General features: G+C 34.3%; 3 protein-coding genes across 3 annotated transcripts; all 3 read right to left on the bottom strand.

Moving 5' to 3' along the window:
• Positions 1–4,903: 4,903 nt before the first annotated feature.
• Positions 4,904–9,222, bottom strand: LOC107829408 (putative mediator of RNA polymerase II transcription subunit 26b). The gene is made up of 9 exons (XM_016656874.2): positions 8,062–9,222; positions 7,418–7,483; positions 7,223–7,305; positions 6,594–6,646; positions 6,333–6,460; positions 6,211–6,238; positions 5,765–6,099; positions 5,592–5,682; positions 4,904–5,501 (listed from the first exon to the last, which is right to left on the bottom strand). Exons 1-9 carry the CDS (start codon positions 8,521–8,523, stop codon positions 5,362–5,364), a joined length of 1,386 nt encoding a protein of 461 aa, XP_016512360.1. The 5' UTR covers positions 8,524–9,222; the 3' UTR covers positions 4,904–5,361.
• A 3,136-nt stretch (positions 9,223–12,358) lies between these two features.
• On the bottom strand, positions 12,359–14,438 carry LOC142178357 (uncharacterized). Its single transcript, XM_075247694.1, has 5 exons — positions 14,094–14,438; positions 13,940–13,990; positions 13,692–13,832; positions 12,987–13,610; positions 12,359–12,892 (listed from the first exon to the last, which is right to left on the bottom strand). Exons 1-5 carry the CDS (start codon positions 14,436–14,438, stop codon positions 12,359–12,361), a joined length of 1,695 nt encoding a protein of 564 aa, XP_075103795.1.
• A 23-nt stretch (positions 14,439–14,461) lies between these two features.
• Positions 14,462–15,103, bottom strand: LOC142178356 (uncharacterized). The gene has a single exon (XM_075247693.1). It carries the CDS (start codon positions 15,101–15,103, stop codon positions 14,462–14,464), a length of 642 nt encoding a protein of 213 aa, XP_075103794.1.
• Between the last annotated feature and the right edge of the window lie 10,134 nt (positions 15,104–25,237).

Below are 25,237 nucleotides of genomic sequence, written 5' to 3'. Positions count from 1 at the left end.
GCGAATTTGGCTTCTCCTAATTCGAATTGGAAAAGTTGATTCTTTCAGCTCCGATCTCGGTCTGGCGAAGTGAACCTCGCTTCGCTGTCCGAGACTTTTCTGGTTTCTTCTACTCCGGTCCCGGTCCGGCGAAGTGAACCTCATTTCATTATCCGAGACTTTTCTCTTCAGTTCTTTTTTCACCAATTTGTTTTTTCTATTTGATTATTTTCCGCATAAGTTTATTCCTACACACAAGAAACATCTAAGAGCATATTTTTACTTCAAAACGGTGTGAACTCCCGCAACTCACCCAATAACTAACACACAAACACACTCAAAAAATGCACTTTTCCCTTTATCACAGAGTTAGTTCGTAAGCTCAATTTTTTTTTTTGGAAAGTTCTAATCTTGTTTTAAGAGTGAATTAAATATTTTGCAAGAACTGTTTAATTCTTCTTTTCAGGATTTAAATATTTATTTTCAATTTCAAAGCAAGTTCAATCTTTAATCGGTTGTTTGCATAATCATCTAGATATATGGATTTTTTTTTCTTTTGGAGGGGGAGGAGGTATTAATTTGTCACGGTGGTTGGTCACTTGGTTGGCTGGGAGTACTGTTAGAGTAAATGAATGAAAGATTTCTTTTCTTCTTTTCTGATAAAGAAAATCAGAGATCCCACAATTTCCTCCTTTTCTTGTTCTTTTTTTTTCCCTGGTTGTTGCAGCAAGCAAATGAAGAACCGTTAAAGTCTTTTACAAAAGTGAAGACTGAAGTATTTATGCACACACACATAACAAGACTCAAAAAGATTTAAAGAAAACTATAGGAAACACATTGTGTCTTAATGAAACATTGAAGTCATAAAATTTTATTAGCTAAAATCAAAATAAATTTGATACCAAAATCTTGTTATCATTTATCTCATATAGAATGTGGGATTATAATCTCGAAATATCCTTGTTTCAAGAGTATAATTAGTGATTGGCAAAATGGATATAAAACAGTTATCCACTTATTATTCACTAAAAAAAGTTGGATAATGAACTTTTTAAATATGGATAATAATTATATTATCTATTTAACCAATGGATAACTAATAGGTTTAACTTTTATATTTATAAAGATTCAAACTGGGGTTCCTCAAGTTTGAAAAAAAGTGATCATATTCAAGAAGCCATAAATAATATGGATCCATTATTCATCGGTTAACATATTTTCTATCCGTATTAAATATTGATCGGATCGAATAAGTTTTTCGTTTTTATATTACTTATTTTGACCTGTCCATATCGGACCCGACTTGGCCGTTTGTCACCCTAAGTATAATCAGGGATGGGAGGTTTGACATGCTTTTATAAGACCAGCCGGCAGCCACCACCTCCCCATTTGATTTAGTTGGTTTCCCAAAAACTGAAAGTACTCTATCCTAAATGAACTTACTTACTTGCAAGAATTAATTTCTCATTATTTTATATCTGTATTTGTGTTTCTGTTGAACAAGAAAGTTACTAAAAAATAACTAACGAGCATACCACTGAAAACTAAAGGCACATTCTACAGTCCCTCAAAAAGTACAGTTGAAAAGTATGTAAAACAAAAAGGTCAACAAAGATAGGCATTTTAAAGAGGGACTTTGGAAACTGGAAACATAAATAAAAAGATAAATTTGTTTTGGCAATTATATAGTGTTTGTTAGCATGTGGACGAAAGGAAATAGGAATTGTACTTGATTGATAAATAGGGGGTGATTTTGCTGGGAAGTTAGGGAGGAATCAAAACTTGTGGGGCCAAAATTCCATATTCATCACTAGAAATAGTCAATAAATGCGTCTGGACTTTAGAGGTTTCTTTATCTTTTTATTTGTTTACTCATTGAAGCAACATAACATGTTTCACTGTTTTCAATTTTCATTCAAGAGTAGAGTCAACCTCAACAAAGAGCACGTCATCAACATTATTGTGATTTTTCGAAGTCAAAAAAGGAGGATATATATCAATACTCTAAAGTTGCATACGGTATGTTCTACTAATATGGATCCTTTTACCAATGAATTTATCATTTTATGTGATAATTTAAAATTTATGAGCGACTATAATATTTGTGAAAGCGGAGTACAACTATAAAAGCTAGTTAAGGTTGTGTTCTTTCGAGCGAGCGAGGTCGGCTCGATAACCGAAGACTTGCGTGGAGGCAACATTGCGACCACGAACTTGAATGTTACTTCAACATTTTTCTCCTTTATATAGCTCCTTTAAGAAGATATTCTTTAATAATAGTTTTTCGATTTTAGAAATACTTTCTTTACTAGATCAAAAGTCATGATGTCTAGAGGTTCTGTTTGGTTAATGGTAAAACACACATATTACCAGGGATGGTTAAATAAAACTAGTAGTATGTTATAATTTTGACATATTTATCATATATTAGTATTTCCTTTTTTTTCATTATATGTCTCTCTTTGCTTATATTAGAGTATGATTTAACACTTAACAACCTTCCTTACCAACTCTACCTAAATACAAAATACATTTAATTACCAACATAAATGTATCGGATAATAATACATCCACTTATTAATATTTTAAATGAGTGATAAATTGAGGTGTTGGGAGGACAATGGTTTTGAAAAGGGCAATAAGTGGGGTCTACTTCGGCTTTTACTATAAAATCACCAACTTTCCGTTAAAAATATTGTCCTCTAGTCGGATCCAGGTGGTACGGTTAGATTGATAAATTATCATATACTAGTATTTATGTATAAATTTTCTTAAACTAGGTTAAATTTTTTATTTTGACACCACAAACTAGAAAAATGTGCAAACCTTGTCTAACTTTTTTTTTGGTTGTGCTTTTTATTTTTTTTGTTCCGGTCATTTTTCTTTTTGACCACTTCCCAATTTTCTATTTGTCGTTTATTATTTCTTATATATTTTCCACTATTCTATTATTTTATCTCTGATCTTTAACAAAGATATTCAAAAAAGAGCTTCCTATATTTAAAATACCGTAAAATAATAATTTCTCTTAATTCAAATCTTTTAATTTTTTTTTTCAAAATCAAAAAACTTGGGTCTTGATAGAAATTTTGGATTGAAATCAAATTTAACTTTTATAATTTTTTTTATTATAACATAAAAATTTGTGTTATTCTATGATTGTTAAATACAATTTAACTGTCTTTACTATTAAACTATGATGAATATTTCGCAAGTATTGCTTAGAAAAACATGAAATTATTTATTTTAATTTTTGAGATCTTGTAGTTTATCCAATTCTGCATTTACTTATGGTGTATAATTTATCTATTGAAGATATTTTTTTATTTTTCTTATTCTGATTGGTGAAATTCCCTTATTAAAGATGTTATTTTACTTGTGCAAATTTACTTTTAGCATACAAAAAAAATATGCAGTTCTAGTAAAAAATATTGATTTTACTTGTATTGTTAATAATAAAGGTGTGATTCTTTCTTTAAAATTATATTTGCTTCTTAATGTCTGAGGTGTAATTTTTGTACAACAACAACAACATACCCAGTGAAATCTCACAAGTATATTCTGAGAAAGAGATGTAATTTTCTAATTTTAAATAAAAAATGCCTAGTAATTTCCTGAATAAACTAAAAAATAAATAAATCGGACAAACGTTCCGAACAAACTCTATATTAGTTATTTTAAGGTGTACATTAAAAATAATTGTGGCATCCGCCACCTTCAAATCCTAGATCCGCCTCTGCTTAGTGCTAAAGCAAAAGTTTTCTGGCATAATTAAGGAGGCGTGTAAAAATCTTCTAAAATTCGAACAACCAACTGTTGCACGACCACAACCTGGTATAATTAAGGCTCTAATCCAACTTAACTTTAAGGATTAGTCAAATTGAGCGAACGACAAGTAACAGTAAACACGGAGGAACTACAAAACAAGTCTCAAAACCTGTCACATATTGAGCCTAGATATGTTTAGTTTAATTGTTGACATTTTTAATAATCTAATTGTATGAATATTTTTTGATATTGTCATTAATTGAAACTTAAACTGAGTAAAATACAAATTACTAAAGACTCGATAACTAGTGTTTCTAATCTTGGATTACTATCTTCGGCCCCAATATTATCATCTTAACCAACTCAATTTAATATTATTGTCACCTCAATTTGCTTCAAAATACCTGATGTTTTAATTTTAAAGAAAAGGAAGCCATTTAGTGTTTTTTTTGGTTCAAATCTATCCCGACTGTTTTGATTAGTGAAGTAAAATGTTTAAAGAGAGAAAAGATAGTTACTTTTAATTAAGACTACTAAAATCCTTTTTTAAGTGCAAAAATATTTTAAAAAGACGTATAATATATATATAAACCGGATAGAGTACAATAAAATTAAATGCACTCCACATCATTTGTTGTTGCTTATCCACCATATCCCAAAGCAACAACCAAATCTTTACGAAATGTGTCCCTACCTAAAATGGTCATCCAACCCCACTTGCTTTACCTAAAAAAAGGGTATTCAAAGCCTTACCAAACTAACAATCAACAAAAACTTTCCCACGTATATAGAGAGGAAGAAAAAGAAATACCTTTACACAAATCATTATCCATAACCAATTAAGTCAACAAACTGCATGCCATAACTTTTATATTTTAAAGTTGCTTCTACGTTACCGTGAGTTTACGGAGCCGTGAAAATAACCTCTTACAAAAATACAGGGTAAGACTGAGTATAATAGACCTTTGTGGTCCGACCCTTCCCCGAACCCTGCGCATAACGGAAGCTTAGTACACCGGACTACCTTACTTGCTATCTTCCACTAGCACAGGTACTCGGTAACTTTGTCAACTAAGGCTTACATAGATGGGAAGCATGACATAAATTATAGAACAATGTCATCTGTGATAGCCATCTAACAAGCTGCCAAAAAACAGAATGTAACTAGCCTTTTCTATTCCATTCATATTTCAATGTTCTGTGCTTTATACAAAAGTTCTGACCAAAATGAAAATGCACTTATTCTGTGCAAATTTACAGTCAGGGTATTCCTATAAAAGCATATGGTTAATGTTTTCAATAGATGGTAATCCAAAACGGTCGATATTAGGTCCTTCCTAAAGATCAAAAAAATTTAGACCAAAAACGCCAAACCCTGTACTGTAGGTCCAAGAAAATGTATATCTAAGCATATTGTAACTCAGATAACATTAGCGTGCCTCTCCCGATTTGAGAGTGGCCACTAATATTGAGGTAAATTAGATGAGATCCTCTGTTTCCACAGCAAGTTGAGAAATTAGTAGACTGAGGAGTCATCAGTGTTTTTCTACAAAAATAACTTGCAAAGGTGGATGAAAACTGAGATCTTATTGAAGAAGTCTGTTGATAGAAAATTCAGCGACGTCCATTTGCCCAATGCCTATTATTGTTGCCCGGTCTCATATGAGGATTTTTAAGGCCAAGACCTTGGTTGGAGATACCCTGCTTGGGGATATCGTGCAACTCCATAACCTGTATTGTCCGCTGCCTCTTGGCTAAACGACAATTATAAAATACATTCAGGTCATAATTGGAGCTTACAGTCATGAGTCGATCAATTTCAATATTCTCAAAAAGAAACTAACCATTTTCAGCTTCTTGGTACCGTTCTTGAAGCTTTCTCTTTGTTGCCTCAAGTTTGACTTGAACTGCATCCTCATCTGAGTGTCTAAGTTTCTACGCAATTAAATTGTGCATAGTTAGAAAGAGACCAGAGGTTTAAACAAATCAAAAAGATAACTTCCTTTCTGATACTCACATTTAGTTGAGAAGGCACAGGCCTCTTTTGAACTGTGCCTTTATCGGATTTCTGCTGGAAGTTCATCTCGCTCATCTTGAGTTTCTGTTCCGAAACTGGTTTTATCGGTCTTCCAGGCCCAGAGTCACCTCCGGATGGCTTATTTGGTCTCATAACTGGTGTTTGTTTCTTGATTACAGCTTCTTGTTTCTTTTGTTGTTCACCCTTGCTCTCCTTGGGAGCAGCATCGAAGAAATCAGCCGACTGCTTCTTCCGAACTGGATTATTCTGGTTATCCAGTGACAACTTTCTGCCATTTCCACGGTTCTCGTTGAATTCCCCACTGTTTCGAGGATCTGAAATAAAATCCCCAATCAGAGAAATATACCTTTATTAGTGGGGAATTCAAATAAAGAACCGATATAGCAAAGCTATATTGAAAGAACATGGACACAAATTCTACTCACTTCCATCATCATCCATGCCGTCAAAGAACTTCATTGGTCACAAACAACAAAGAGAAAATCAGTCAGTGGCAACCTTCAAAGAAAAATAATTAATTTTCTTGAAGAGAAGAAGCTGTGCATACTTGTGACAACTCCATTGAAGTGGTCTGAGCAGCAAAGAAAGCTAAGTCATCCAACGGCGGGGAAGGAAGTCCTTCCTCCTCTTGATCAACTACAGATACTTTCATAGACTCTGGAGTGCTTTCGGTACCTTTAAGCAAGTAACAGTTAGTTTAAACTTCAGTTCAGATTGCAAAAGAAAACAAACATAGAGAACGGAATACTTAATTCTTTTTTCCTGAAAATTGAAAAAAAAAAAACAAGAGGAAGGCTTAAACAACAACCTGTAAAGGCTGCAGTAGCATTCACCCATTCATCTACCAAAACTTTCCAATCCCTGTGATATATTAAAAAGCGATCCGCTATAAGCTACAAACATGCCGAACTTAAAGCACTCTACAGAAACAGAAAAGGTTCCCAAACAGTAACTAAGCTAGTTGAACAGATCAACAAGAAGGTATATAAAACACAAAAACTTGAGCTCAAATTGCACGGCTAAGGAGCAAGGTTAGTCATATACTTCTGATAAATGCAAAGGGGCTACCGAAGTGAGTCAGAAATTTTGCGAAATGGATAAAGTGATGACTATCATTAGTTCATTACCATGAGTTGATAATTAAGCTATCTTACTCAATGTATATGGTCAAGATTACAACAATTAGAGAAAACCTATAAGCAACAAATAGTGGCAAGCATCAAAAAGTAATATTAGCTCAAAAGTATAATCGACAAAGCAAGCTGGCAGACACCGATATGAAATGTTAGTTCGACTAGAAGACAAAAGTTCAAACCTTAGCGAAAACAACAAAATTGAGTAACGCTAAAAGGATGCCATATCAGATTACAAGAATCATGCTGTGGATTCATATTGGTAATTTACATTTATTTCAGCAATAAAGCGAGAGTTTCTTACTCAATCAATGTCCGGGATAGATGCCGAATATCCTTTGAGCTGTGCTTTCTGAGAGCATTAACTGACTTTCCAATCTCTGTAGCCTGATATAGAAACAATTACATTACGCCCAAATAAAAAGTGAAATTTAAAGAAGTAAAACTGCAACTAAAACAAATGGCAGATAAAATTTTGGAAGTGGCAAAAGATCAAAACCTTCAGAGTCTCCACAGACAAAGCCATTAGTTGAAGCCTTCTTAAGCACTCATATACCTCTGCGGACTGTCGAAAACAAAAATCAATCAAAATCTCAAAACTAAGAACTCCCTCAACTAAGCAAGTGAAATTCCAAAAGTTGGAAATCAAAGATGAAGTTTAAAGTAGCTTCATACATTTTTTAAAGCTAAAGAAAGCAACAGCCTTGTACAACATCAAAAGATCAAAAGGAGGAAAAAAGGAAACTGAAAAGCAGAAACATTTCCTAACTGTATTATCAGATTTTCCAGTTACAAACCCTAGCACAGAAATTAGAATGGCCCTCAAATTCAACCACATAAAAAAGTGACCACTTTTATGTGAGACAACATCAGAAGTTTTAAGAATCTAACCACATTTAAGCTCAATTATCAAAGATTCCTCTTCCTTGTGTCTAATATCCCTTAAAAAAAAGAACTCCGTAATCTACTTACAGAATCAAGGAACAACACCAACAACTCTGTAAAATCCCACTTGTGGGGTCTGGGTGGGTAGTGTGTAAGCATATCTTAGCATTATGTTTCCAATAGAAACTCGGCTCAAGAAAACAGAATCAAGAAACAGAAATGAAATTTCAACATGATCACAAGTTAAAAGAGATGAACCTCATGTTGATTGTTATCAATAATATCTTTGATCCTAAGAACCTCTCCAAGAGTCTGAGTCTCTTCTTCAATCACCTCAGTCAATGCCTCAGCTTCTCCATAACTATAATTGCTAACTTGATTCACATTCAATTCAATATGATGATCTATACTACTATTAGCTTTGCTCTCTTTACTACCACCAGCAGCCTCAAATCCTCCACCAAAATCACTCTTATTCTTATTCTTTCCCTCATCATCGTTAGCAAGTGGCACTGCTAATTCAACCTTATCACAACCAAAACACCTTGTGACTTTACATGTAAAAAGCATTTCAGCAATTTTATCTCTTCTCAATTTGAACTCTTTTGGACAATCTGTAGCTGCCACCATAACTGCATGCTCAATTATATCAAATATATCTGAATTTGCTGTCCTAAAATAATCCCTCCATTTATCAAGAGTCCCAAAACTCTTGGCCATAACTGAAAGTTTATAAAAATCAAATCTTTTTCAACACCCAGATCAAAATATCAAATCTTTATTAACACCCAGATAACAAAATTCAATCTTTATCCGAATTTGATGATACCCACAAACCAAAAATCGATTATTGATACAAATTCTGATCAGAAACAAGGCTTTATAAGCAATAAAACTCTGTTTTTTTAATCAGTTTTGACCCAAAGGGTGTGAAATGAGCAGTTCTGGTAACTAACAAATAAAAATCAGTTACGTTTTACAGATTGATCAGAGGCTCAGTTCTGAATTTTCTGATGAAGATATAACAAATTGAGGGTAATCTGATGAAAAAATTGGGATAAATCTGAATATATGGTATTAAGCGAAATTTCACATGCTGAAACACTAAGCCAATAGGGAATAAAAAGTAGAGATTTTGATGAAGATTTTGGTGAGATAGAGGAATAGAAAATATTCAATGGATAAATCTAGAGAAAGTTATGCCGATTGGAAAGAAAATTTCATCGGGAAGAATATATGTTAAAGTATGAGAGATATTCTCTCTCTCCTATCTTATTTTCTCCTTGTTTATTTAATTATTTCTCTCTCTCAACTCTCAAGACTCAAAATGCAATACAAGGTGCTGCTTCAACGAAACTGGAAACAGAGGAAGGGGATGTATTGTTTTCTTTTGTTGGTTTTTTTTATTTTTTTATTTTTGGTTTGGGGAGGGGGGGGGGAGGGGGGGAGGAGAGGAGTTGAATTATGGGTTGGTGATAAGGCTACATGATAGGAGTTCATAGAAGGGTCAATTTTCATTCTTGGGCAAAACCCATAGGGATAACTATGGCATTTTTTTTATTTTAAAAGTCAAACTTTTCAATTTTAATAGTAGTAGTAAAGTTGGACATAATTTTTTTTTTTTTTTGACATAAAATTTACATAGTTAAAAATTACATCAAAAATATTGTAAGTCATAATAATTTTAATTTAACATATTTAAAAAGCATATCAAAAGATTATGATAAAAATATTTTTAATTCTTGAAATCCGAACCACGTCAAATAAATTGAAACGAATAGAGTATATGAAGAAATATGATTATATAAAATTTTAAGAAATCGCTTGGATCGGAATAAAGATATTATTAGATTACAATCTCTAATTCTATATGAAACCTATAATACTAAGATTTGATATAAAATTTACACTAACTTTACTTAATATCAATAGACAAATACGAGATAAATATAATTTTTAAATTTATATCGAAATTAATATCCTAATCTCCATAACCGAACGACCCAAGAAAGTGATTTCTATCTTTCCTCTGAAGAAAGTGGTTGAAGCTACTGTAATTAAGATATTATTATAATGTACATATAACATAATATATATTGTAATTCAGTGATCTGATTGTTGTTATCTCATTCTATTTATCTATTATTTTGGTCTCCCTTTTCTTTTTCTTTTTTGTTCTTTCCTTAACTGAAAATAGAAAAAATTAGTTGTATTGGAAAATTCGTTTAGTAGCGAAAAAATGACGATTTTATCATGTCTTTTTTCGTCTCGCCAAAATCTTGTCACATTTTCATCATGTCTACCTTGCTTGATTTAGTCTGATTCCACCTTTGATATGCTAGATTTTCTTCCATTATGTCTTTTTTGTTTGTTTTGTAAATCAGAATATTATAAATTTGTATTCATTGATGAGATTATTGCTATCTAACGCTATATTTCAGTTAGGCTTCATTATTCTCCTACTACTAGAATAATATAGAAAAAAATAATTATATTAGATTGACTTATTTTATAGTTTTAACTATCTTTTTTAGAGTATTATCTTGATTCGTCCCGTCTCACTTAATTTTTTTCCCTCATTTACATCATATTCATCTCGCCAGTTTTAGTCTCACCCCACCTTGCTCCGTCTTAGATTATATATTTTTTTCCTTTTTTTATTTCTTCTTTTTATTAATAATTTTTGCTTTTTGTCTGTTATTTGTTATAGTTTTTATATTACTGATCAATAATGTTATGTTTATTAATTTGTCATTTAAAGTAGGAAAGTAAAATCTCAATTTACTAATAATTACTAGTCAATTAAAGTTATAATTATGTAAGAATTAAAAATTGAATATGTTAAAAGAAATTAAATGATGATATTAAAGTAAATTAAACACTCGCATTATCTTGTTTAATAAGAGTTCCCATGCCCTCCCTAATATTTGGTATTATTAGGTGTATACTACTTTCCTCATTAGAGATATGGCTTAACTATCCTTGTGTCTATATCCTCAATACTCCCCCTCAAGTTGTGTAGTATGAATAAGTTGTACACTCCCAGCTTGGACAATAGAAAATCATGTTGTGCCTTCCCCAGTCCTTTGGTTAGTACATCTGCTATCTGTAGGTTTGTAAAGACATGTGCAGTTTGGATTAGGCCTTGTTGAATTTTCTCTCGAATAAAATGGCAGTCAATCTCGATATGTTTGGTCCTTTCATGATCGATGGGATTTGCAGCAATCTGAATAGCCGCTTTACTATCACAATACAGCTTCACTGGAAATTTCAATCCCACATTCAACTCTTTGAGCAACCCTGTTAACCAGACCACTTCTGCTATTGCATTGGCCATACTTCTGTACTCAGCTTCTGCAGAGCTCCTTGATACTGTATTTTGTTTCTTGGACTTCCAGGAGATAAGAGAGTCACCCAGCTTTATTACAAACCCACTCACTGACCTTCTAGTCATTGGGCAAGTGGCCTAATATGCATCACAATATACTGTGAGTTGATCAGAAGATTGAGATGATAGTAGAATTCCCAACCCAGGTGCATTCTTTAGGTACCTTAGAATTCCCAACCCAGGTGCATTCTTTAGGTACCTTACCACCCTCAATGCTCCTTCCATGTGTGACTTCTTTGGCTTGTGCATGAACTGGCTTAAGTTCTGTACTGCATAACTGATGTCTGGCCTTGTCATGGTAAGGTACAACAGCTTCCCAACTAATTTCTGATAGCTGCTTGGATCACTAAGCAATTCATCAGTATCTAGAGTTCCATGGGCATTGGCATGATCATATTCTGCACTGGTGAGCTTATGGCTTGTGTCTAGAGGTGTGCAAGCTGGTTTAGAACCTGCAAGCCCAAGTGTAAAAATGAGATCAAGAGTGAACTTCCTTTGACAAACCAAAATGCCATGTCTGCTTCTTGCAACTTCAAGACCAAGGAAGTATCTCATCTCCCCCAGGTCCTTGATCTTGAAGTGATATTGAAGCACAACTTTGGCATCCTGAATTAACTGAGGAGATGATCCAGTGATTAAGAGGTCATCCACATAGATGAGGATAATGACCAATTCAGAACCAAACCTCTTACTAAAGAGGGAATAGTCATGGTGACTCTGTACAAAACCTGAGGATGAGAGGGCCTCACTGAGCTTCAAGTTCCATTGCCTAGAGGCCTACTTGAACCCATACAAGGACTTCTGAAGCTTGCAAACTCTAGGAGGCTCCCCCTCACCTAGAAGACCAGGGGGTGGAGTCATATACACTTCTTCCAGCAAATCACCTTGAAGAAAAGCATTGAAGATATCCATTTGGTGCAACTTCCATCCTTTCATAGCAACTAAGGATAAAACAGTCCTTACTATGACCATTTTCACCACAGGTGAGAAGGTCTCTTGATAATCAAGACCCTCTTGTTGTGTGTAACTTTTGGCCACTAAGCGAGCTTTGTACCTTTCCACCTCACCTTTGGCATTGTATTTCACATTAAACACCCATTTACACCCTATAGCTCTCTTGTCAGTTGGCAAAGGAACTAACCTCCAGGTGTGGTTGTCCTGTAGGGCCTATAACTCTGCATCCATGGTTGCAATCCACTTAGGATCTTGAAGAGCAGCAACATAGGAAGTTGGTTCTGTAACAACTGAGAAAGAGCAAAGTGCTTTGAAGTAATGTGGAGACAATGAAGCATATGACATGTATGCAGACATGGGATAACTGGAACCCAAAGCAATAGAAGGACCAGCTTTTGGCATTCCATGAACAAAGCCATTGAGCCAACCAGGTGGTTTGGAAGTCCTAGTAGACTTCCTTAGTCCCTCTTTTGGCAAATCATGTAAGGGAGCCATAGTTGGGTGTGGCATCACTGTTGTAGGAGGTGATGTTAGGTGAGGCTGCTGAAGAGTCTCAGAAGCTGGAACAGTAGGATTAGGAGATGAGGAAGTCTCAGGAGAAGGTGGAGGTGCTATTACTGAATCAAGAGCTATCTCTGAGACCTCGGAGGTAGGATCAATGATGAAAGTATCATCTGCATCAATAAACTGCTCAGCATTAGGCCTCCTGCATGTGGAAGTTGTGGTCTTGAAAGGAAAAGTGTATTCCTTGAAAGATACATCCCTGCTTACAAAAAAAATGCTTGTTAGTGAGACTGTATAGCCTATAACCCTTTTGAGTGGATGAATATCCCATATGCACTGCTGGTTCTGCTCTAGCTCCAAATTTGTCACTTCTATCAGTGACAATAACATAGCATAGGCTTCCCAGAACCCTGAGATGCTGCAATCTAGGTGGTCGACCATAGAACATTTCAAAAGGAGACTTTCCTGCTAATGCTGTGGATGGGATTCTATTGATCAGATACACTGCATTCTGCACACAAAATCCCCAGAACCTCAGTGGAATTCTTCCTTGAAACTTGATGGCCCTAGCAACTTCAAGAATATGTCTGTGTTTCCTTTCTACCACTCCATTCTGCTGAGGTTTGTAGGCACAAGAGCTTTGATGAACTACACCTGCATTCTTAAACATGTCTGTACAATATGAGTTAAAGAACTCTGTTCCATTGTCTGTCCTGAACACTTTTATTGCACTGTTAAACTGAGTCTTTACAAGAGTCATGAAATCTTTTATTACAGTAGGTACATCACTTTTAAGTTTGAGCAAAAATATCCAAACCAATCTACTATAGTCATCTACTAAAGTGAGGAAAAATTTATTCTCATCATAGGTAGGGATTTTATAGGGACCCCATACATCACCATGTATCAAATAAAACGCTTTAGAAGCCCTACTAGTACTTTGTGGAAAAGGAAATCTTGTCTGTTTTGCCAAAGGACAAATAGGACAGACATTATTACTATGCAACCTACTCTGTTTTATTATGTGCATCTGATGTAGAACCTTATGTGGAATGTGCCCAAGTCTTTTGTGCCATAGCTCTTCTTCATTGGTCACACACAGTATTGCTGAGGCTTGAACCCTATCTCTATCACTGTGAGGCCAATAGTATAGATCTTCTTTCAGCCTACCAGTCCCCTTCACCTTCCCAATGTGAAGGTCATGTATTAGGCAAAAATCAGGAAAGAACAACATACAACAGTTTAGTTCCCTAGTCAGTTTTGATACTGACAGTAAATTGTATTTAAAACCTGAGATGCAAAGCACATTGGATATAATCCCTTGATCAAATTCAGAATTTCCTACACAAGAAATGGCCAAGCTATCTCCATTTGGCAAATGAACTTTTCCACCTGTACTTTTAGACTACTCTTTAGGCTTAGAGATCATTTCACTGTTTGACACCATGTGATCTGTTTCCCCTGTATCTACTATCCACTTATCATCATTTGCTTTACTATCAGTAGAATGAGTTACACTAACTGCATTTGCAAGCATTAGAGGGCCAGTTATACCTGCTGCATTAGCTGTTGGCTCAGGTGTATTATCCTTTTGTAGCATCTTCAGAATCTGGTCATATTGTTCTGGAGTGAATGGCATTGGCATATGCATGCTCAATCCTTCATCTTTCTCTGCACCTACAAAACTACCTGTTGATCCTCTATAACCTATGTTGGTATAATCAACATTTGGACCTAATGGTTGTGTAGCACCATAACCTGTGTGTCCATTTCCTGAATTATTTTCCATTCCTTGATGTTGTCCATGATTCCCTAGTTGTGCATAGTTACCAAAATGTGTGAATTAGCCACTGGCTTTCTTCTGCCCTTGAAATCAGTTGGATATCCAATCAATTGATAGCAATTCTCTTTGATGTGTCCTTTTATTCTACAGAATTCACACTGTATATTGAAATTCTTTCTAGGTTTCTGCATCTGAGGCCCTTTAGCACTCCAAAGTGAAGTAATGTCATTGTCCTCCATTAGTGAGTTGAGACCTGTAGAGTCACGCCCTGATGATCCTTTCTGAGTCTCATCCTCGATAACCATGGCATATGCTTGATTTAGACTAGGTTCAGTGGATTTCATAAGGATTTGACGTCTTGCCTGACTATATGAGTCATTTAGACCTCCTAAAAATTGAAGTAGCCTCTGTTGATTCAAGACCTCAACATAGTCCTTCACAAAGCTAGGAGGCGGCACAATTGCGTCAAATTCGCCCCACAATTCCTTCAATTTTGTAAAATATGTAGAAATAGAGTCGGCACCTTGAGAGATTGTTGCAATTTCCCTATGTAGCTGATAGATCCTCATTCGATTAACCTTATCAAATCTTTCACGAAGATCCTCCCACACAGCTCGGGCATTCGATGCATACACTATCCCACTGAGCAGATCTGGCGATACAGTATTCATGATCCATGAAAGGACTATAGCGTTACAAGTTTCTCAATCCTCATGCAATGCTGCCGGAGTGCAATATTCATCGATCTCCGCCACAAGCCATAGTTCTCGGATCCTTTGAGCTGAATCGGAATTATCACTGAGCTCGGAGTGTCTAATGGATGCACGAACAGCGAATGCGTTGGTCAATTTTGTTTTCCCCCATTTCTGAATCGAAGAAAATGTCAATTTTTTGAGAAATCGTCTATCTTCTAACTGAGCTCTAGCTTCTGCAATCGAGTGATGAAGAGGCGTGTTTAGATCTTCTCCGATAGCTCTGATACCATATCGGAGACTGCCATGAAAGTGATTGAGCCAAAGCTTGGACATAGTTAGAAGAGAGAAGAGAGACTGAGGAAAATAAGAACTCTTGTATCTGTGTATTGAAGAAGGAAGCTACCGTATTAAAACATTGTTCTAAACAAACTAATCCACAAATTATATAATTACCCTCTACGCTGTAACTACTTAACTACCCTTGTGTCTATATCCTCAATAATTTTAATTTACCATTAACCTTGATACATCTCTTGATTCTTGACATAGTAAAAGTTTTCAAATCATTAGGCACATTAGGCATTATCACTATAGACATGGAAACAACAACCTAAACAATATTTTACATCCAACCAAATCTTGACATAGTAAAAGTCCTTTTTATCTGTCCAAGTATATATAATATCTTTGCTGACGAAAAATAGTAAATATTTTGTAAAATTTAATTAAAGTGTGCACAAATTTATCCGGACCAAGTTTATAAAAAAAGGGTTGGGAAAAAAGAAGAAGCGGTTGAATAATTTTGACTCACAATTCACGTGGTAATTTTGCTATCTCCAATTCTCCATCGATCTCACAGGCTTAAACCCAGTTCCTGAATCTTGTTACGTGTGAACTGAACACTCCCAAAACATAAACACTGATAAAAACATTTTATCAAAAGGTTCGTGTCGCTCTGACAACTTCCCAATTTAGACTGTAACTTATACTACTTGAATTGTTGCCAACACATTACTCATAGCCTTTTTTTCCCAAACTTATAAAATCTAACTTATTTTAAAAAGTATTTTTAAACAAATTATTTTTGGTGAGAAACAGGTTTTATTTGACTAATTAAATTAAAAAAATACTTTGAGTAGTAATTAGTGTTCAATCAAACTTTTTAAAATTACTTTAAGTATATTTTTCTCAAAAGTGTTTCAAATAAAATATTTTTTTGGGGAGACTTTATTTTTTATATTTCTCAAAAACTATTTTTTCTTCTACTCAAAAGTATTTTTATTTTCTTCTAAAAATTTGGTCAAACACCTCAACTTTATAAACGAAACACTTAACCCCAAAAAAAAAATTGATCAAAAAAAAGTTTGGTTAAATAGGCTATCAGTCAATTGATATTTGATATTTCAATGGTGTCACAAATAGTCAAAGCGTTTGAATTGATTTAACTTTACGCTTACTGTTTGTTCAGTTAGATTCTATCTTGTATAAAAAATAATGCAAAGGAAAAAAAAACACAGGGTAAGTTCTAATTCTGGTCAAAACTATATACTAATAAGGTATAGTCAAAAGCGGATGCAATGTGTAAGATATCTACGAGTTCATTTTAAAACAAAACACAGGGTAGGTTTTAATTCTGCTCAAAACTTTATTTATACTAATATATACGGTATAGTCAAAGCGGATGCAATGTGTAAGATATAAGTTCATTTAAAAAGTAACTGCAGCTCAGAACTTATATACTCCATATATTAAAAATTCACTAATTAAGTATAGATAATTTATTTCAACATATATTGTCACGACCCAACTCCATGTCAGACCGTGATGGCGTTCAGCACCGTTGCTGGACAAGCCAACAATGAACAACTTAGTGATTTCCCTTCTTTTTTTTGTTTATTAAGCAATTCCAACATTTACTTTTACTTACATTTAAAGCATTTAATAAATAAATGATTTTTAAGGCAAACAAACGAGAACATCTAAAAGCAGTTATAACTATTGAATTACAACCCAAAAATCAAAGTCTACTAATACGTGCCAAGATCTGGTGTCACAAGTGTGTGGGCAACTAGTAGAATATACAAAAATTGACTATCCTGCTGTCTGAAACAGAATAGACAGATAAAAACAAAAGAAAAACTCCGGCATGCTGCTAAACGGCTCAGAAGGGGCAGCTCACCGTGAAGTCTCGGTCCAAGATCAAATATGCGCGTCGGACGGGTAACAAGATGCATCAGCCTCAGATCCTATATAATTAAGTACAAAAGCGTAGTATGAGTACATAAACAATATGTACCCAGTAAGTATCCCGCCTAACTCGAAGAAGTAGCGACGAGGGGTCGACTTGACACTTACTAGGGCAATAATAATGTAATAAAAGTATTATGCTAAGCATGGATATCATGAATGATGCTGTCAATTCAACAACATGAAAAGATAAGTCCTTCTTTCATAATTATAACTTAAATTTCAGTAGTGCCATTTGGCAACTTACATTTCAAGGTATTTAGGCAGAACAAATTATGGATAATTTTCAAATAATTAGCATGCGCAATTATGCCGAGGTCGTACGATCCGGTCCAACATAATATTAAATTGTGCACTATCGGAGGGTCGAACGACGCGAACCATAGTGTCACGACCCAATTTCACCTATGGGTCGTGATGGCGCCAAGCACTACAGCTAGGCAAGCCAACTGATAATTTAAACGTATATTGATTAAACTTTTAATCCAAAAAAATAATAAAATACCAAATTCTACCAATGTGTGTGCCAAGACCTGGTGTCACAAGTGTATGACCATCTAGTAGATTATACAAAACCTCAAATACTCTCTGAAATAAAAATAGACAGAATGAAAAAAATATATACAAGGAAAGACACTGGTAGCTGCAGAACGGCTCAGAAAGGTAGCTCACCACTATACCCCTGGATAACGTGGGTGTAAGACAATAGGTCCCCCACTAGTACTTGCCTCATGTCCTGCACAAAAGTGCAACAAGTGTAGTATGAGTACGTAAACAATGTGTACCCAATAAGTATCAAACTTAATCTCGAAGTAGTAGAGACGAGATGGCCGACTTTGACGCTCCCTACGGGTCAATAAATAATAATTGAAATAAAACTAGAATATATAATTCAACATGATTCACAGAATATAACAATAATTTATTTAACCAGCAGAAATAATTAAATTCCTTCAAATGCAACAATTCTCAGTATATTAACTAAATTCCTTCAATTCCAATAGATTTCCAGTTTATCAATTAATCTCATTTACAGGAATAACAATAATTCCTTAGCTAATAGGGATAAAAATTCTTAAATTCCAAAGATTTCCAAATTTATCAATTAGCTTCACAAGCTACAATAAACTATCAAAGTATCGTGTAATTATTATTATTAAGCATGATTTCTGCCGAGGTCATTCAGCCCGATCGAGAATATCCACAAGAAAGGAGGACATTTTCTTATGTACCTCCGGAATAAGAGTATTTATTATAAAATTTATTCGAGAGGATAACAATTTATTTCAATAATTAATTAATCTAAACAAACATTAAGCATATGAAAATTTCATATTTTTTCTACCTTTCATAACAATTCACAATATATACATCAAATATTTTAATTAATAAAGAATACAATTTACACAAGTAATTCATGTTTTGAGTCCTAAACTACCCGAACTTTAGCATTAATAGTAGCTACGTACGGACTCTCGTCACCTCGTGCATACGTAGCCCCCGCAATTAGCAACAATTATTTAATTTAATCACCTATGGGGTAAATTATTCCCTCACAAGATTAGACAAGAGACTTACATCAATTTGCTCCAATTTAATCCACTAGAAAGCCCTTTTCTCGATTATCCAACTTTGATTGGCTCGAATCTAACCATAAATTATTCGATACAATCACTAAACTTTATAGGAATCAATTCTATAAGAAATACTATATTTTCACTAAAACAAATTTCGAAATTAATTAAAAATTCGTCTATGGGGCCCATATCACGGAATCCGACGAAAGTTATGAAATCCGACAACTCATTCAATTACGAGTCCAATCATACTAGTTTCACTCAAATCCGACTCTGAATCGATACCGAAATCTCAAAAATTCGTTTCTATGAGATTTTCTAAAATTTTCCAAATTTCAATCTCAAAACACTAATTAAATGGTGAAAACAATGATATATTTGTGTATATAAACCAAATTCGAGGTTGAATCACTTACCCCAAATGTCTTTCCTTGAAAATCTGTCAAAAGTCGCCTCTGCTCAAGCTCAAGTTTATCAAAAATGGCAAATAGGTCGAATGCCTCTGTTTTTATAACTTACAGATCTGTCTAGTCCGATCAGGGAGCTCGATCAGGGAGTCCAAACATGGGAGCTCGATCTTGGGAGCCCGATCAGGGAGCTCGATCTTGGGAGCTCAATCAGGGAGTTCGATCTTGGGAGCTCGATTTTGGACTCGATCACAGCCCAGAATTTCCAGCATAAGAGAAAAATTGCAGCATCTGTTTAAGTCTATTTTTTTATCCGTTAACCATCCGAACCTCACCCGAGGCCCTCGGGACCTCAACCAAATATACCAACAAGTCCTAAAATATTATACGTACTTAGTCGAACCTCTAAATCACATGAAACAACGCTAAAACCACGAATCATACCCCAATTCAAGCTTAATAAAACTAAGAATTTTCAACTTCTACATTCGATTCCGGAACCTATCAAATCGAGTCCGATTGACCTCAAATTTTGCACACAAGTCATAAATGACATAACGGAGCTGTAAAAAATTTTAGAACTGGATTTCGATACCGATATCAAAAAGTCAACTCCCCGATCAAACTTCCAAACTTTAAATTCCTATTTTAGCCATTTCAAGCCTAATTTTACTACGGACTTCCAATTAAAAATTTCTATTACGCTCCTAAGTCCAAAATTATCATACGAAATTGTTGGAATCATCAAAATTCTATTTCGTGGTCATTTGTACATAATTCGACATCCGGTCACTATTTGAACTTAAACTTTTAATTTTTCATCAAAATTCCATATCTCGGACTAGGGACCTCAGAAATTGATTACGGGCATACGCCCAAGTCTCAAATCACGATACGGACCTACCGGAACTATCAAAATACTGATCCAAGTTCGTTTGCTCAAAATGTTGACTAAAGTCAACTCAGTTGAGTTTTAAAGCTCTAATTCATATTTTAATTTGATTCAAGAAACCACACGTTTCTCATTTACAGTCAATCATCTCAAACAACCTTTAAGTAAGTGAATTTAACCTTATACAATTCTTTTATCAATTTCTATCATGACTAAGTGATTATATTAGCAAGTAAGGGCACAAACATTCCAAGTATAGTATGATATGGGTCCTAGACTACCCGGGCAATAGAATAATAGTAGCTACGTACGGACTTTCGTCACCTCGTACGTACGTAGCCCCCACAATTAGGTACAAACATTTATTTAATTTACCTATGGGGTTAATTCCCTCTTATAAGGTTAGAAAGGAGACTTACCTCGTCTCAAAGCCTACTTCCCAATTCAAGAACGCGCTCAAACCTCCATATTTGACGCCAAACGACTCGAAGCTAGTCAAATATTACATAACTAATCAATCTATGCTCAAAAGTTCATAATTCCACCATTTAAGTGATTACACAACCTAAATGGCAAGATTCCTAAAATTTACCCTCAGGCTCACGTGCCCGGATTCCGAAAATTATTAAAGGAAGTTATTACCCATAACCTTAGGAACATTAATATATGATTTTTACTAATTCCATAACGAATTTCGTGGTTAAAATTTTTATCTAAAACCTAGGTTTTCACCTAAACCCATGATTTTCACTAATTTGCATGTTATTATCTACCCATAAACTATGTATTTAACTCACATTTTGTAGAAATTACTTACCTCAAAGTGTTAAGTGAAATCCCTCTCTAAGAGCTCCAAGAATCGCCCAACAATGGAAGAAGTGAGCTAAAATAGCCTAAGTCCTGTTTTTTAAAAGTTTCTGCCCAGGTCTACCTTCTTTGCGATCGCGGAAGAAGCCTCGCGATCGCGAAGGCAAACGGCCCAGGCCCGCAAAAGTTTACCCATCACGAACGCGACAGGAGCAACGCGAACGCGGAGGTTCGCTTGGCCTAACCTATGCGAACGCGAGGGTTTCTTCGCGAACGCAAAGAACGAACAGCGGCCACCAGCTCAGCCTCTTCTACGCGAACGCGGGCCAGGTCACGCGAACGTGAGGCTAGAGGACCCAGACCTCGGCGAACGCAGTCCTGCGCACGCGAACACGAAGGGAAAAAGCTGCCCAGCCCACAACACCCCAAATCCCTCATCGTGAACGCGAGGGTCTGATCGCGTTCGCGAAGAAGGAAACGAGAAGTAGAAATCTGGTTTGTTTCAACTCAACTCTGGGCGGTCCGAAATGCACCCGTGCCCCTTGGGACCTCGTCCAACTACTCCAACAAGTCTATAAATATAATACGGATTTGCTCGAACTCTCGAAACGTGAAAAACAATAACAAAACCAAGAATCACACCCCAAAACCAAATTGAATCAAACTTTGAACTTCAAAGTTTTAAATCGCTCTGAACGCGTCGAATCATACTTAGACTACTCGGATTGATACCAATTTTTGCGTGCAAGTCTTAAATGACATTAAGGAACTATTCCCGGTCTCGGAATTCCATTCGAACCTCGATATCACCAAAACCTACTCCAAACCAAATTTAAAGAATTTCAAAAACCTTCAAGAACCAACTTTTACTATTAGGCGCTGAAACACTCCCGGGTCACCCAAAAATCGATTTGAACATACGCCCAAGTCCGAAATCATCATACGAACCTATTGGAATCGTCAAATCCCGATTCCGAGGTTGTTTACTAAAAATGTTGACCAAAGTCAAACTTGGCCTTTCAAGCCATCCCTAAGGAACTAAGTGTTCCGATTTCAACCCAAACTCTTCTAAATCCGAACCAACCATCCGCGCAAGTCATAAATCAGTAAAAACAAGTACGAGAAGTCTTATTTAGGAAAACGGAGTTCTAAAAAACAAAACGACCGATCGAATTGTTACATATAATATTTAAATTCTAAACTCGCCTTTAAATGTAATTATTATGTTGAACTAATACTATTGTTTAGCGTAATCATTGGCGGTGAGTAAATTTCTACCTAACAAAGATGCGGCCCTAAGTACATGTGTAATTTGACTCTTGTATTCAGTTGTCACGGATAATAGTATACTTTGCAATACGTGTTTCCTCGTGTGAATAAATTTATGGCAAAGATTACTTTTAATTCATTGCCAAAATTATTTATATTCTGATAACCACAAAAATATATAAAATTTATATATTTTTATATATAACATACTCTATATATATATATATATATATATATATATATTATTATTATTATTTTTTTTATTTTTATTATTAGCTTCTTCCTTTGAATTGTAAGGAAAGTAAGTAATTTCACGCATAATTGTAACCAAAAAACCAATGGGTCGTTTGGTTCAGAATAAAAAAAATTCAAGATTACAATCTCATTAAAATTTTGACATAAATTTTTACTAATATTAGTTAATAACAATAAACAAACGAATATAAGCATAATCTCAAATTTAATACCAAAACTTATATCCTAATCTCGATAACTAAACGACCCCTAATAATTACTTTGTGATCTTGCCCCCTTCCCTCAAAAGGAAGAAAAACACTATCAATTACTTGTAGTAATGAAACTCACTTCATCTTTCTATTAAAGGACTCAAGATTACTCAAAAATCATGGCACATTTCATAAAAAGAAAATTTGTACCTTCTGGTTTGTATAGTCACGTTAACTTGCCATATACTTCATGTATTGTATTGCCATATAATGTACGCAATTCCCTTTTACAAGTTATTGATTACTTTAATTTGAGCATCAATTTGCTAGAGGTTTCATATGAGTTTTTTTTTGGTTAAATTAAATAATTTAAAATCTATTTTTTAATCAATAACAATTAGTAATATTTTACCATATAACTACTAGCGGTATGAGTTTTAACTCATGTGCATTGATAATAAAGGATTAGCCGTTTTACATTTTCAATTTAAGATAGCTTATCAGGTTGTAACAAGTAAAAATATTCTAAAAATATAAAATTTCAGAAATTAAATTAAATTAAATTCTTAATCTAAACTATCCCAAATCCACCTCACATCCAATTATAATAATTTTCACGTGCTATACAAATGGCTCTACTGACCATAGTGACGATAATTGAGCAAGTGCAGTTAACACGTTTTTGTTTTAAAAATTAAGTACTCGTAGTTTTATCAAAGTGTCAAGTTCCAAATAAATAAATAAATAAAGGAACAGCACTTTGATAGTGATGGGGTGACTCATCTGATCCTATCTCATACGGCCTGTTAAAAGCTTAGCATTGACGCGTTAACAAATTCATACTGCCACGTGTCAGTGAACGAAAAGATTGATAATTTCGTATTTTCGTTACACGTTTATTATATGGTTGAGTTTATTTTGTCTTTTTTTTTTAACCCTCACATATCTGAAAAAATCGGTAAAGTTATGAGCAGGAAATAAAAAATTCTTGCAAGCATGCTTGTCCATTATCCTGTTAAGCTATTAATTATGTTATGAGATTAAATTAACCCATAAACTACATATCGGTTTTTATTTACATGATATTTTAAAAAATAAAATAATAATCAATTATATTTAATTAAAGTATACTAATAATATCAAAAATCTGTCACAATTTGTCGTAACAATATATATACTGATTAATTCCCGCTTGAAATGTGTTCATTGATTTTCGGCAGCTTCGCTTTTTCGCAACCTTAGTTTGATGTATACTTTTATACTTCGACTTTTAGTTATTCTTCCTCCTTAAAAATTGAACAACTCGCGTATTAGTATTTTCTTTCTCATAATCGAATAGATTGGCAAAATCGTGAATTTGAGAGGTCAACAAATTAGGGAAATAATTTCACTTTGCGAGTGGAGTTTACACGTAATAATATAGTATAAATTATTATTTTTACCACGAATGAGATCCTAGGTAAAGTAGTCTCTGCGTAACTTATAGGTCATGAGTTCGAGCTGTAAAATCAGTCATTAGTACATGGTAGGAGCCGCCTACATCACACTCCTTGAAGTGCGGTACTTCCTCGGATCCACGTGAATGTGGAATACTTCGTGTATCGAACTACTCCTTTTTATATTATTTTTACCACATTGGTAATTAGGGTTTAATTATCATGAAATTTACTTATAATTATTTGTAAGTGATATTAAATATTGCATCGATATTACTCGCAATGTCAGCCAATATATTTTATACTCAATAATTAGAGGTGAATGTGGAATAACAATTCACTGTAATATTATTTTTAAGTTCTATTCTTGCAGCTCTTCTACTAGTTTAATGTCAAGTCGTGTTATTTATTAATTTAGCAAAATAGACATTAATGACCGGAATAACTAGAGGTGAAAATTAAGTTGAAATTGAGAAGTAAATAATGTATTACTGAATTAATTCTTTTTTAAAATTTACTTTTTCATTCTATTAAATTGCATTACTATTATTTATCACATTGGCTTTCATAGACAAATGGTTTTATGCCATCAAGCTAAGATCATAAAAGGAGTGTAGCTGTGAATAAATTTGGTGTACACATCAGCTTCATTCTTTTTATACCTAAACTAAATGTTAGGCTTTTCAGATAACTAAAACTTGTGGTGGGGAAAACTCAATCTTTTGGATTTTTTTTAATTCATTCTTTCTACACGAGAAAATACATGCATATTGTCGGGGAAAAAAAAGGCATGCATGTTCGACATTTTACATAATATCCCAAATAAATAAATTCTTGCACAAATTATTTTTTTAACTTATTCAAATTCCATCGCATGTATCATAATTTACAAATGCAACTCAACACAATTTCAAAAAATTAAACATGCAGTCAAATAATTATAATAACATTGTGCATCTAACGACTCAAATTTGAAGAGAAATTTCCCAAAAATTGGTTTAGAGCAGTTTTTGGTGATAATATTTCTTC

Source organism: Nicotiana tabacum, chromosome 24, assembly GCF_000715075.1.
Source record: "Nicotiana tabacum cultivar K326 chromosome 24, ASM71507v2, whole genome shotgun sequence".
Classification (NCBI taxonomy): Eukaryota; Viridiplantae; Streptophyta; class Magnoliopsida; order Solanales; family Solanaceae; genus Nicotiana; species Nicotiana tabacum.
The sequence above is the reverse complement of the archived record's forward strand: the minus strand, read 5'-3'. Positions and strand labels throughout refer to the sequence as shown.